A 14,641-nucleotide genomic window follows, 5' to 3' on the forward strand; every position below is an offset into this window, starting at 1 on the left:
CCGGGACCCCCACTCCCCGCTCCGTGTGTCCCAACCCCCAGCGCCACCCCCGCCCGGCAGGAGAGAAACTGGGAGGCCCGGGAACAGACCGAGCCTGGCGGAGGTGGCGCGGGTATTTGCGGGCTTGGGGAGAGTCCCTGGGCGCCCCGCCCCGGGGGTCAGCGGTGGGCGGGGCCTCTCTAGGAGCCCCCCCAGTAGACTCCGCCCCCGGCCCGCGCCCGCTCCCCACGTGGCCGCCAGCGGGAGGGGCTGGGCGGGGCTGGGCGGCGCCTCCTCTTCCTCCCGCGCGCCCCTCGGAGCCTGAGTCCCAGCCCAAACCCGAGCCGTGCGGAGCAGCAAGGTGGGCCGGCAGCCCGCGGCCCCCTCATCCGACCCGGACCAAACGCCGGCCCCATCCCCGCCCTCGGCCGCCGTCCCTATTTGGTAAGTCCGCGCCCTCTGGGTCGGCTGGGAGCCGCGGGGAAACTGAGTCGGGGCCGTGGGGCGCTTGCGGCTCGGGAGCGGAGTTGAGGTAGCGGCGTGTGCAGCCCGGGTGGCAGCCCGCAGCCCCGCGGCGCAGGGCAGCTGGGTCCCGGCTCCCCGGCGGGGATCCCGCGCCGCCCCGGCCCCGTAGGCTTCTGCCCCGCCCCAGACTGCCGGCCCCGGCGCGGAGACGCCGCCCGAGCGCGCGCTGCCCGCGAGCGGTGGGCCGAGGGCCGGCCGGGCCGCCGCCCTATCCAGTGCCGGCAGGTCTCCCCCGCCTTGCGGCTGCCACATCCTGACCATGAATCAGCCACAGTTGGGAAAATAAACTTCATTTTCGCGGCCGCCGCCCGGTGACACCGGGCACGCGGTGGCCTTCGGCCCCGTCTGAGCTGCTGGGTCTGTAGGTGCTGGGGAGCAGGTGGGCGCAGGCGTCCTGGGCACTCCTCAGGCAGGCCTTAGGGGATTTAGCCCCGGCCTTGCCCTCCGTTCTCCAGAGTAGGGCTGGCAGTCTAGCCCCTGCTCCTCCAGCCTCACCCTGGGACCCCTTACTGGGGAAGAACCTGGGGAGTGACCACAACCTCAGGAGGGAATCTGTGCTGCCCCCCACCCCCAGCTGTGCCCGCCTGACCCCTGAGGCCCCAGGCTGCCCCTCCCCAGCCGGACACACCAGGAGTCAGAGGCCCTGTGATGGCCAAGCCCTTGCCCCAGCCAGGAATCAGGAACAAGGCCAGAGGTCGGGCACACCCATGCAGGATCGGTAGTGGGAAGTCCCCTCCCCACCAGCCCTTCCCCCTTCTCCCTTTGGCAATGGGAACCGGCCAGGACTCTGGCCTTCTAGGGCCTCAGTTTCCCTATCTTTACCCACAGAGTGGGGACAGTGGCTCAGGCCTGGACCTCCTATGTCGCCCAGCAGTGGAGGAGTTGGGGACCTGGAGCAAAGCCCTAGACTCCCTGGCATGGCTGCCCAGGGCAGGGGAGGGGGCAGGGGGGTGGCGTGCATGCTGCGGCCCTCCTGCAGCCGCTGCCAGGGCCTTCGGTCCCAGTCTGGAGTCTGAGACCTCACACCATTCCCACCCACCCCTTTCCAGCCCAGCATCAACTTTCTGCTCAAAGCCCAGTTGGTACCGTCAGCCCCTTCCGACCACTGCCCAGGTCCACCCTCCCAGGAGCTGCCAGCGCCCAGCTTGGAGCTGACAGGTCATCAGGGCAGGTGCGGGTGGAGGCGGAGCTGGTGTGAACCCAGGTGACCGGTGGGGTTGCCCTCCCGTGACCAACTCAGGTGGCCAGTCCCCCGAAGGCTCTGCTCCTTCGTGCCAGAGAGTTAACCACCAGGTGAGGCCCCCACTGCGTGGAGGTGCTGACGGGCTGTCGGAGCTAATTGCATACACCTCCCCCTTAAACCGGGCCGGGAAGCTATGCCCTGAATAGACTCCGTTTGCCTTTCATCAAAGTGCAGTTGTCTCCTGGGTTGGAGAAGTGAACTGGTTCGTGAAGGTGGTGGGAGGGAGGGATGGATCCTGGGCAGTGAGAGGGGCATGGCCCTGTGTGCAGGCATGACTAGCTGGCCTGGCCTGGACCCGGGCAGCAGTGTGCCCAGAGGTGGGCTTGAGCCCCTGGTTTGTGAGGGTGGCCAGAGGGGAAACCCAGAGGTGAAGTCCCCGCCACCGCCTGAGGGTCTGTGGGCCGAATGAGTGGAGGAGAGTAGTCGGTGAGCTGGCCTGAACGTCCCCACCTGCTCTGACTGCCACGCCCCCGGGGGAGGGTTGGTTGTGTTTCACGGAAGAGGAGACGGAGACGGGGTCTTTGGTTGATGGGATCAGTGCCCGCCGTCCTGGAAAGAGGTGCCAATAAAGCCCCTCCTGTGTGCACCAGCCTCTACAGGGGCTGCGGTGTTCACCACGCTGGGCATGGGGGAAGCACTGCCCCGAGCGGGAGAGAAGTAGGCAGCCGGGGGATCCAGCACCTGGAGGCCGGGCTGTCCCCCTGCCCCTCGTCACCCCCGCAGTCCCCCAGGAACAGCAGGCACGTGCGTGCAGCCGCCTCAGGGTCCCGCCAGCGATGCTCTGGGAGCTGGGGGAGCTTCGTCCTGGCTGAGCAGCGCCCCCTGCCCCTGGGCCTGCAGTGGAGGGCAGGTGCTGGCCCACCCTCGGGGCACCCCCTTGTGTGACTCCAGAGCCCAGCAGCCCTTGCAGGCAGATGGCGGCGCTGGACTCCGGGAGCCGCAGTGGACCCTCCTAGGAGTAGGGGAGGGGGCAGGCACGGGTGGAGGGCCCCCCCTGAGCTGTCTGAGGGCTGAGGGCGAGGGCGAGGCCACTTTCCTGCAGCCCCCGTCCTCCCCACCCCTCCTTCACCCCCACTCTTTCCAGCTGCAGTTCCTGAGGGCCTCGCTCAGGCATCCCCCTGCTCATGGGCTAGTCCTGAACCCTCCAGCACCCGACTTGGCGAGCTGAGTCCCCATCAGAGCACCCTGGGGCCTGATGGGGACGGAGGCTGAACTGGGGGACCACCTGCTCCCACAGGCTGTGCCTGGACCCACCTGACAGGGAAGGCAGACCCCCGGGAGGGGCTGTGCGCCCTCCTTAGATGGGAGGCCAGCCTGGAAACACGCTTGGGGAGGTGCAGGAGAGCGCGATTTGCACCGCTTCTGCAGACGGTGCCACTGAGCCCTAGCATCTCAGGTGCGCGCTGTGCGCTGTGGGTCGGGGAGGCGGAGAGGGCCGTCCCACTCTGGCCGCATGAACAGCCCTGGATGGTGCTTTCCCGGGGCTCCTCGGAGTCCGCACTGGGCTGCTGTGGGCAGAGGCCAGCCCAGCCCCTCGCCCCGCAGACAGTGGTGGCCCCGCCACCACACCCACGTACACACGCCCTCCCAGCAGACCCCGCTGCTGGGGCAGGCACTGCTCCATTCCTGAGCTTGGCCTTGATCCTTGCCGTTACCAGTGGGTCTGGGCGTGGATACCAGCATGGGCCCTGCCCAGCTGGGTGAGGGGGCCTCAGTCTCTCCGTCTGGCCTGGTGCTGGGTCGTCTGGGACCCTGGGATGCGGCCTCAGTGTGGAGCATGCCTCCCTTCACCCATGCGCCTGTACCAGCGTCCCCGTTTCTGCTCACGCACAGCTCTGCACGGCCGCCCGCGCAGGAGCCAGGAAGCAGACATCTGCTCTTTCCCTGGCCCCCGGGGCGGGGGGCGGCGGGGGGCGCTGGCCATCCACCTTTCCTGCCTGGCTCTGCCGCTCCACGTGCACGAGTGTAAATGGCCTGAGAGCACCAGCCCGGGGCGCCCAGACCAGCTGCTGCCCCCTTTGGGGATACCCATGCCCCCCACCCAGCCCCTGTGCTTCTGGGCTGTTCCCCGGGGGCAGGACCAGGCCGTCCAGATGGCGGCGGCAGTGATGGAGGCACGGCCAGGACCTGGGCAGTCATCTCTGAGAGGAGAGGGGGAGCTGGCCAGGCGGGCCCGGCCCTGTGCAGGCGGCAGTGGCTTAGCCAACCCAGGTCCCTGGACAGCATCCTGGCCATTTTACAGATGTGAAAACCAAGTCCAGGCTGGGCCTGGCCCTTGGTGCCTGGCAAAGAGCAGCGTGCAGCATCTCATGCCCAACACTCAGGATCCTGCTCGCCCGGTCCGGTCGGGCTGCTGGCACCGCCACGTGGGTTGGGAGGCTCAGGAGTGCTGAGTGGGGCCCTGGAAGGCGGTGACCCTCCTGCTCAGCGTCGCTCGGTGAGCCGGCCAAGGAGGCGGCAGTGGGCAGGGGCCCGTGCTTTCTGGCAGTGGTGGGCCTGCTTTGCAGCTGGCATCCACGGATCTGTTGGCAGATTGGAGGGCGGGGGTGGCATCAACCTGCTTGTCCCTGGGTGAAGACAGGAGTCAGGGCCAGAGGTGCTGAGGTCCGTGCCCGGGGGACGTGGCTGGTCCGCAGCAGAGCCTGGTCTCAGCTGGAACCTGGGCTGTCCCCTGCCCCCGGCCCTGGCCACAGCCCCTGGCGGTGCCAGGCTCTGCAGGCTGGGCCCTCCCCCCTCCCCAGTCTGCTGCTTTGTTCTCCCTCCTCTGGGCAGGCAGCCTGGACCGGGCACACAGGGCAGGCGGGCTGGGGCCAGGGGGACCCCTGGGGCAGGCAGTGGGTGGCCTGCAACCCTGAGACTCCCAGACAGGCACACGGTGGTCTGTGGCTGAAGCTGGCCTATCCCCTCCTTTACCCAACTCTGCGCTCCTCCCTGAGTGGCCTTTCCTGCAGGGTGCAGGGGCCAGGGGAGGGACCCTACGCTTGCTGCCCTGAGCTGTGTCTGCTCTTCCGGGAGAGAACCCGGGCAGAGCGGGTGCTGGTGGCGAGCCCCGGGTCTGCCTGTGGCTCAGCAGAGCCTGCAGGTGGACGCTGTGGCCAGACACCTTACCCCTCGGGGCGCCACCAAGTTCCTCACCCTCTAACCGCAGGCCTGCACACATCACCTCCCTCGAGTGCTGCCGCTGACTCGGCGATAGGGGGTGGCAGTGGTGGCCACTGTCCCCGTCGGCCCCCAAGCCGCTCCCCGCCCCAAGCCGCTCCCCGCCCTTCCAGCCTCGGGCCCCCGGAAGCTCGATCAGAACCCGAGACTGGCAGGGGGGCCAGGCCTCTCCCTGTCAGCCCGGCTTGTGCACCTGGAGTGCTGAGCCCAGAGAGGAGGTGACAGCGGAAGGCGAGGACAGACGTGGCCCCTGTGCGCCCGCGGGCCAGGTGGAAGCGAAAGCTGGGCTTCCTGGTGCGGGTGCCTCCGCCCTTCCTGTTCTCTCCCTGCACCCAAACCCGAGCCGGCTCATCCTGGGGGAGGGGGACTCCCAGATCCCCTCAAGCCCATCCCCCAAAACCCAACACCCGCAGTGCCCAGCGCAGGGTGGGCCCTCCTCCCAGTGCGCCCAGCACAGGGGCAGCACCACCCACCGCCTCCAGTGGCAGGTGTTCCCTGTCGAATCAGTCCCCTACCAGGGGCGCCCTGTGGGGCCCCCGCCAACTCCTGCTCCTAATGAGGACAGTGGGGTCCAGAGAGGTCTGTGTCTATCACCACCCAACCTGACCCAGGTCCTGGGGCACCAGGGACCGAGCCCCAGCCTGGCTCCCCCGACTGCTGGTGCAGCCCGCCTGGGCCCCGATCCTTCTCCACTCACAGCGCAGGAGACCCGGCTCCTGGCTCTGCCCTTTCACCCCTGGTGACCGAGCTGGGGACAGACCCGCTCGGAGCCCAGTTCTCCCTGTGAGATGCCACTGGCCCCCTTCTGTCACTGTGCTTGCAGGCTCCCTTTCTCATGGTGAAATGACCATATTCCCCCTGGATGCAGCCTCTCTAGTGTCTGGCGTGTGTCCTGTGTGACACACCCCATTTCATGTGGTTGGAATCCCACACAGTGCAACCGGCCTCCTGGTGGTCGTCTCTGTTTCGTAGTTCGGCGCTGCCCTGGATGTCTTGGTGCCCACCCGCCTCCCCGGCCCCTCTCTCCTGCTGCTGGGTGCCATAGTGGCCAGCCAGCCTCCTCACATGCAGTCAGGCTTGGGAGGCAGAGGCCTCGCACCCCATCCTGGAGACGTAGGTGGCAGTGGGCAGGAGGGTTGTGTGGACAGGAGATGGACCAGGGAACCATGGGACCCTGCATGCCTGAGGCCCTGTGGACTGCGCCCAAGCACGGGTGGGCGGTGGGCGGACACTCAGTTACCTCCCCGAGGCCCCCTGTCTGCAAGACCCCCTACCTGGGATGAGCCCAAAGCAGGTGACCCACACAGGTCAGTCAAGATCCCCAGAGGGCTCGGGGCCTGGTGCATGACAGAGACGCCGAGATTCTGGAAAGGAGGGAGACAGGAAGTCACGGCAGGGCAGCCTCAGCTCCCCCTCCCAGCGGGAAGGGCCTGGGCTGCCCCTGAGCTCCAGGGAGCTGCCAGGAATGTAATCCAAGAGTTGCCAGGCAGTGGAAAAATTTTGGTTTTCTGGGAGCTAAAAATATTGTGTGGCAGCCCCTGCCTCCCAGTTCCGGAACCCCGCTCCTGCCGGCTTACCGCCCACCCCGGGGAGACGAGCTCACTCTGTGCGCCCCGCCCCCAGCCTTGCTGGCTCTGGGCCCAGAAGCACCCCAGCTCAGTGCTGATGCCAGCAGGGCTGCCCCAAGCTGTCTCCCCAGCTGCCAGCAACCGTTCCCCGTCACAGGTGCCTTCCTTAGCCCTAGTCCCCACCCCAGCCCCACACCCCTCACCTTGCACCCCTCACCAACAGGGACTGCGGAACAGAAAACCTCAGCCACTTCCACAAGGTGAGAGGCTCAGTGCCGTGGCTGGGCTGCCTGCCCACCAGGCTGCTCAAAGCTCAGTGGGCCCTGGACCCTTCCAGGGCCTCCTAGCCGCAGCTTAGTGTGTGTCCAGGATACAGCCCAGTGTCTGCCCGGCTCAGCTTCTCCATCTGCAGGGGCTGGTCTCGGGGCTCTGGGAGGCCAACTTTGACCCTGCCCCCTGCTACACACACACAGTTTGATTATTGTAGGCAGAGGTAGTGGCTTCCTGTAGGTCTGCACCACTGCCCAGGTATGAGGGCACCCAGGTGGAGGGGCCAGCATCACCATGCCAGGCTGGCCATGTGCAGGAGAGCCAGATGGGTGTCTGAGGAGGTGGCACCTGTGTGGGCTGGGTGATGCCAGTGAGCAGGACACCCAGATCAGTGAGTGGACCCTGGGAAAGCTCAGAGGGAGACCCTATCTTCCAGAGTCCCAGTCGGAAGGGGAAGGCATGACCCCTTCCCAGAGGACACCCCACGTTAACGGAAGAAGAAAGATGAACGCTAAGGATCTATGGTCAACGTCCCACTAATGTCAGAGCCTCGGGGGCTTCCCCTGCAAAGGGCCCTTCCCTTTGTCCGCTGTAGTTTCGGTACGGGGTGTGGTGGTCTGCTTGGAGGACAGAAGAGGTCCTGAAGCACCCGACGTTTCAGATGCTCGAGGTACAGGGTCTGGCCTGAGCCTCTTGAACTTGGACCCTGGGAGCCCCAGACTTTCTCAGCCTGCGGTGCTGATTCCAAATTCCTGCGCAGGCCCAGCCCTTGGCGGGCTGGCCACGCCCCTCGCCTGAGGGAGCCCTGAGCGCCGGGAACACAGTCCTGAGCTCGCGCCCCCGCCCCGAGCAGAGCCGCGGCTCCGCCCCTTGGCCCCGCCCCATCCAGGCCGCGGCTCCGCCCCTCGGGTTCCTGCCACGAACAGAGCTGGGCCCGAGGCCCCGCCCCTCGGGTCCTGTCCCTCGGAGCCCTGGTGTCTGCGCCCGGCCTGGCTGCAGGGTGGGCGCTCAGTCTGTGGACATGGCAGGCCGGGGCTGAGAGCCTGGCATCCACGGACTGAATGACCACAGCCGTGAGGGCCCTGCGCGCTCGCCCGGTGCCCGCCAGGCCCGGTTTCAGTATGAAAACCCGCTGCAGCCCGGCTTCCGGCTCGCTGCCTCCCACGCAGGGTCCCTGCGTTGTCCCCAAGGGCCGTCGCCCACAGCCTGCGCTCCTGAGAGCCGTAAACGTTGGTTCCCTCCTTGAGTCCCTCCAGTGTTCCCTGCAGAGATGCTCAGTCACCACCCAGAAGGGAACAGGCAAAGCTGTTTATTCGGAATTGCAGCAGCCAGGGAATCACCGCCGTGTGGTTACTATATACATAGAACGCTACCTACACACCCTTGACTATATAACACGTATTACTATGTTAAACTATTTTCTGTGTATAGAAAGCTGCTTTACAGGATGGGGCTTCCCGGGTCCTGATGGGGGCTGCACGGCTGAGGAGATGAGGGCCCCCATGCAGTGGCTGGGCGATGTCCTGTCCTGTCCAGCTTTCTCTGCTTGGTCCTCAGTGGGAAGCGAGGACAAAGCCCAGGAAGCTGTGGGTTACTGATGGAGCCTGGGCCGTGGGGGGATGTCCCAGGGCCTTCGGAGGGCTTCCGGGGCTGTCGCTAGAGATTGCAGTCTGACATCCTGCAGGTCTGGCCCACAGGGAGTGGGCTGCGTCCTGGGCTGCTTCCTGTGGGGGTGCTGGTGGTTCTGGTCTGGTGGCTGCCCCTGTGGGTCAGAGTCTGTATATGGTCTGGCTGAGCTCCATTATATATTCACTCTTTATCCTGAAAAGTGGTGGGAATGTTTCTAGGAAGATATCCTTGTCCTAGGGCCTGACCAGGTGGACCCTGGACGAGGCTGGCAGCCTGGTAGGCATCACAGAGGGAGAAAAGTCACCCACCTCAGCCTCTGGGTCCCTAGCTGAGCTTGCTCTCCCAGCTGGATGCCCTGTGCTCACTGGACTGTGTGGGCTGTGGCCAGTGGAGCCCCTTGCACCCTCTCTGACTGGCTCAGTGCGTGGGGGGGTGGTGGCGGACTACCAGGGCAGCTTGGCTGCAGGACATAGGGCCTAGTATCAGGCAGACAGGTGGGCAGACCGGGCTGGTCACCAGCTGGGCTTCCCCTCCCCTCAGACCCAGGGGCTCCCCTGTGGGGGGTCTTTTGGGGCAGTGAGCCTGTGGCCCCGGGAATTAGGGGTGTGTGGGGAATCCTGGGCAGCTCTGGTGACCCGGTGGCCTCTGGGAGCTTGTTTCTCCGCGTCAGGGGACCCCTGGGGCTCTTGGCTGGAGACACACTTGGAGGCCAGAGCGTTGGTCTGGGAGAGTTCTGCTGGGTCCGCCCAGCCTGTGCCAGGCAGCCGGGGCCTCGGGCCAGGGGAGGCGGGGGCAGGAAGGGAGGGTCAGCTCTGGGTGCTCCTTAAGCAGCGGCACCCACGGCCGGTGGCAGTGTGTGCGGAGGTCTGTCTGTCCGTCCGCCGGGCTCTTCACAGTGCTGGTGGGAGTGCCCCTCCCCCACACCGCGAGGCTGCCTGGGAGGGGCAGCTGGGCACGTCGGTGGGCAGCAGCGATGAGAAGCCAGGGGAGTGTGGGGGGCAGCCCCAGGCAGGGCCCAGCCTGGGTGGGCAGAGGCAGCCGGAAGGTCCTGCGTATCTGGGTGAGTACCTGGGGGCCTGGAGGGTGGGTTAAACCTTGCATTCGTGGGGCGAGCCGGGTCCAGTACCGGGCCCAGGCCACAGGGGCCCCTGGGGACACCCCGCATGCCCCCACCCCCCCCCGCAGCTGCTGCAGCAGCCTGACCTGGGGCTCGGCCAGTGTCTGCTGAGAGGGCCGGAGCTGGGGGTACAGTGGTCAGGGGCCCCCCGCCCTGCCCCAGCCAGTCTGCCTCCTAGGAGGACCCAGGGGTCCTGCAGGGCAGGGGGGAGGATGAGGGATGGGGGGGCCCCTGCAGACAGAGGAGGGGCTGCTGAACTGCCAGGAGGCCCCCAGGGGGGTGGGGGGAGGCTCCGGAAACTCAGGTGTTTCCAAAATCTTGGCTCCCTGTCCACCAATGCCTAATAGAAGAAACATGGAAACAGAGTTTGGTGGAGAGAAACGGGCGGCTTTACCATTTGCCAGGCAAGAGGGAGACCGGAGGCTAGTGCCCCAGGAGCGCCGCCCCCCTCGGGAGAGGGAGAGGCTTCGTGACCTCATGAAGGGCTTGCCTTTTTTTCTTCTTTTCCCTTTCTTTTGCAAAGTTTCAAAGTGGTCACAGCTGACATTGGGCAACTCAGCTGACATCACCAAGTCTGGTGTCCCTGAAGTTTTCGACTCCTGATCTTTTTGAAATGTAGAATGCTACAAGCGTGGGGCTTCCCTGGTGGGTCAGTGATAAAGAACACACCTGCCAAGGCAGGAGACCAGGGTTCAATTCCTGGGTCAGGAAGATCCCTTGGAGAAGGAAATGGCAACCCACTCCAGTATTCTTGCCTGGAGAATTCCATGGACAGAGGAGCATGGCGGGCTACAGTCCATGGGCTGCAGAGAGTCACACACGACTGAGCGACTAAAGCAACAACAGTGAGAGGGGAGGGGGAGGTAATGCCCGATACAGAGCAGCTGGCGCGAAGCCAGAGAGATCAGCTCTGCTGAGGACAAGCCCACCTGCGAGCGCTTTATGCTAGTGGCAACAGGTAAAGAATAGCTGAGACTTTCAAACTCTTAGGCCTGTTTACGCTCTTTTCCCAGCCTGTTCATTGTTTCCTTACTTTCCTTCTCTATCAGGAAAGTCTCATTTCTATTTAAGAAAAGCCTCACGTCTATTTTTGCTGCGGCAGATTCCTCACTGCTAGCTCATCCCTCCGTATCAATGGAGGAAGGGAAACAGGCGTCATTCACGCGGAACTGAGGGCAGAACTTCAGTTCTGCTCTCATTTGACACACACCAGCTTCCCGGCCCAGGGGCCCGTCTGTCTCCTAATTCACGGGGGCGGACACCCAAGACCCTCACCCAGGTTGGGGGGAGGGCCTCCAGGAGTGAACGGCGAGTGCTGGGGACCCCAAGCCCTGCCCAGCATGGGCACCTGGGCCATTGCCCCTCAGCCTGTCTCACGCATGGCCCCGGCTGGCCCCCGGGGTCTCCTCCGTAACTGGCCAGAGCCAGCAGCCTTTAGGGTGATGCCACAGTGGGCGCCAGCCTCTCAAGGGCCCCAGGCCACCTTCTGGGGGCCAGCCTCACTCTGCCATTTCCATCTCTGGGACTCTGGGCACGTGCGTGACCCTGCTTCCCTGGGTGCCACCTCCATTTCCCTCCTGCGAAGTGGGGGGTGTACTGTGACCCCCCTCCGGGTGGTGGGAGATCAGGGGTCAGGGTGGGCAGAGCCAGCATGAGGCCCCCCGGCATGCGGCGCAGTGGTGTCACCGTGCCCTGCCCCTTGAGCCTCCAGCCCAGGAGCTCCACGCTGCCCCGCTCACATGCTAAGTACAAGACCATACATGGTCACAGAAGAGCCTGGGCTACCTCTGACCCTCTAGGCCAGTCCCAGGGCTCGGGTTGGGGCCCACATCACAGCCCTGGGCCCCAGGAGAGGGACCCAACCAGCTCTCGTGCTGATGCAGAGAGACTCCCCTCCATCGCCACTCTTCTGGTCTGAGAGTGGAGTGTTTGGGAATGTCCTGACCTGGGCCACCCCCCGCCCTCTGGGGGATGTTCTCTGGGCAGCCATCAGACTGCCTGTAGCTGAATCCAGGTCAGTGTCCGAGAGCCCCGGGCCTGGGGGACGCTGGTCCCTGCCCCCTGCACACTGACTGACAAAGTGAAGCCCACAGAAGCTGGGGCCTGGCAGGGCTGCTCCCCAAAGGTCCCTGGTTGTGCCTGGAATCGAGTGGGCCTTGCACGTGACCCTGGAGCCAGCCACATTCCTGGTGCCGTGGGCAGTCTGGAAATGCCCAGGGTGTGGAATTGTCCCCGCCCACCTATCATCCCCATCTGAGCCTGTCCACTGGGCAGGGGAGCACCCTGGGGTCCAGGTGAAGGAGCCCCAGACACACTATTTCTGCTGCCTGAGCACCACTGGGCCAGTGGCCTTCCTGCCAATGAGGCCTCCTAGGGTCTTAGTGCCTACCGTGAGGGGAGGGGTGCGGCCTCCTTGGTTGCTATGACGACCGAGACAGGGGTGGGTGTAAGAGGCGCTTGGCACAGGGGACGCCTGTGGGGAGCGGGAGGCCTGGCGGGATGAGGGATTGCCAGCACAGCGGGTCCCCCGGGCATCAGCAGGCGAGTCCTCTGTCGGGAGGTGGAGACACGGAGCAAGGGACACCGCCTGCCCCCGCCTCGCTGGGCCGCGGGTGCCCTGTAGGCCCCGGGCTCACAGCCGTCTCCTCCCGCCCGCAGTTGAGCAAGATGTCGGTGAAGGAGGGCGCGCAGCGCAAGTGGGCGGCGCTGAAGGAGAAGCTGGGGCCGCAGGACTCGGACCCCACGGAGGCCAACCTGGAGAGCGCCGAGCCCGAGCTCTGCATCCGGCTGCTGCAGGTGCCCTCCGTGGTCAACTACTCGGGGCTGCGCAAGCGGCTGGAGGGCAGCGACGGCGGCTGGATGGTGCAGTTCCTGGAGCAGAGCGGCCTGGACCTGCTCCTGGAGGCCCTGGCGCGCCTGTCGGGCCGCGGCGTGGCTCGCATCGCCGACGCGCTGCTGCAGCTCACGTGCGTCAGCTGCGTGCGCGCCGTAATGAACTCCCAGGAGGGTATCCGGTACATTCTCAGCAACCAGGCCTACGTGCGCCAGCTCTCCCTGGGTGAGGCCCGGGCACGCGCGCAGGGTGGGAGGGGCGGGCCGCCCACTCTGAAGCCGGGACACTGCAGCGTGATCCTCCGCCAGCTGCACCTGGTCACCCGCTCTGCTCTGTGACTTCCCCTGCGTTTCCGCCCAGCCCGGTGCTAGTCCAGGCTCTGCCCCAGCCTGAGGTTTCTCTGGCCTTGAGGGCCCGGTCCACACCGTGGCAGTCGGAGTCGACTGGATCAGAAACATGTCCCTCTGAGGGGGCCCCCTCCACTCCGCCTGGTTTCCAGCTCCTCGGCTCTGGGCCACCCGCTGGCATCACTCTCCACCCCACCCCCGCCTCTGCACTGGCCTCCCGGGGGCGCCTCCTCCCCGCTCAGGCTGTGGTGCCCATGTGTGCCTGCCGAGTCCTGCTCACCCTCTGAGCTCTGGCCCACTCACCTATTTTAGGGAGTCTCCCCAGGCTGTGGCTAGACGTAGTCCCCAACCTGGGGGAGACCCCAGGTGGCCCTTGGTGGACAGTGGTCACTGCATGCTCTGCCTGCCAGGCTGTGCTGCCCCCACTGATGCATGGGGCTCCAGGGCAGGCAGGGCCCAGGTGGGCGAGTGAACCAGAAACCACCCGGCTCAGGCCCAGCCATTGCCGTCTGCAGAGTCCTTAGTGCCTTAGTCTTAGCAGGGTCAGCCAGGAGACACCCCCAGAGCTTCCCCAGCTCCAGGAGTGTGGTGGAAGGCAGGGGCCACGGGGACAAGGCGGCTTCGTGGGCTGTGAGTCGCAAACACGGTTGCTCTAAGTTTGGAGAAAACATGGGCTCAGTGCTGGGAGCAGTGCCAGTGTGGGCCTTGGGCCCAGAGCCTGCAACTTAGACCTGAGGGCTGTCGGGAGTAGAACCCCAGTGACTGGGGCCATGCCTGCCTCCACACCCCTTCCGGGGGTCCTGGGGGCAGCCAGCATGTCCAGAGACCAGTGCCTGATGTGGGCGGTGGGCCCTGGTCTCTGTCAGCCCTGCAGGTTGGCAGCTGCAGGGTGGGAGCCTGGGCCCGGCGGCGGATGCAGGCATGGGGAGGGCAGGACCCAGAGGAGGGGGCCCCGAGCCCCTCTGAGAGGCCCCTACCTCTGGCAGCTCTGGACACGTCCAACGTGGATGGTCAAGAAGCAGGTGTTTGAGCTGCTGGCCGCCCTGTGCATCTACTCGCCCGAGGGCCACGCCCTGACCCTGGACGCCTTGGACCATTACAAGGTGAGCCACATGTGGTGGAGGCCGGGCCGGAGCCTGGGGGCACGCTGACCCCTGCCCGCCCCCCCCACCCCGCAGACAGTGTGTGGCCAGCAGTACCGCTTCAGCGTCATCATGAGCGAGCTCTCGGACAGCGACAACGTGCCCTACGTGGCCACCCTGCTCAGCGTGGTCAACGCCATCATCCTCGGCCCCGAGGACGTCCGCGCCCGCGCCCAGCTGCGCAGCGAGTTCATCGGTAACCTTGACCTCTGCGCCGGGCCCTGGCCACCCGGCCCGCGCTGCCCGCTTCGGGACGATGCCCCTCGCCCCTCTCCAGGGCCCTGGGGCGGGCTCTGCTTGGGCCTGGGAAGCCTCCTGCCCTCCCGCTCCCTTCAGTGGACGCAGGGCCTCAGACCCCTGGACGGTAGCGCTGGAGGGATGCTGGTGCAAGGCTGCCGCGTGGAGGGAGGCAGGCCGGCTCGCTGACGTCCAGGCCTGGCCCTGCTGGCGTGACTGTTCCCCGGCACCACGTGTGTCCAATGAGGTCTTTCCAGAGCCCCATGCCTCCAGCGACCTGAGGGAGCAGGTTCCCCTCCTGCCCCACAAGCTGGGCACTGTGGGTGGTGGGAGTGAGTCCAGGGAAAGGGCGGAGGGGAAGGCGTCCCATGTGCCGGTAACTGCTTGCCCCTTCNCGGGGCACAGTCGCGAGTGTGGCCGTGCTCGTGGGGCAGGCTGGGCACGGCCCCTGCAGATGGGGAGGCTGGCCCGCACGTGCGGCTGTGCTCCGGGGGCCATGTTGTATGCCCCGCCCCTCCCCCCCCCCCGCCTGCCCCCAGCCCCGCCCCCGTCCTGGTGGAGACCCACTGCCCTCCCAACGTGGCCGCCTCAC

The 14,641-nt window shown here is 66.2% G+C and overlaps 1 protein-coding gene across 1 annotated transcript; it reads left to right on the forward strand.

Moving 5' to 3' along the window:
* LOC108638457 (inverted formin-2-like) lies at window positions 246-14,008 on the forward strand (the record flags this gene model as incomplete). Its single annotated transcript, XM_018065865.1, is given in 5 exon segments — window positions 246-423; window positions 12,149-12,548; window positions 13,657-13,676; window positions 13,678-13,773; window positions 13,849-14,008. Coding segments are annotated over 4 exon segments (667 nt in total), but the record flags the coding sequence as incomplete, so codon positions are not given.

Source organism: Capra hircus, chromosome 21 (genome assembly GCF_001704415.2).
Source record: "Capra hircus breed San Clemente chromosome 21, ASM170441v1, whole genome shotgun sequence".
NCBI classification, from domain to species: Eukaryota; Metazoa; Chordata; class Mammalia; order Artiodactyla; family Bovidae; genus Capra; species Capra hircus.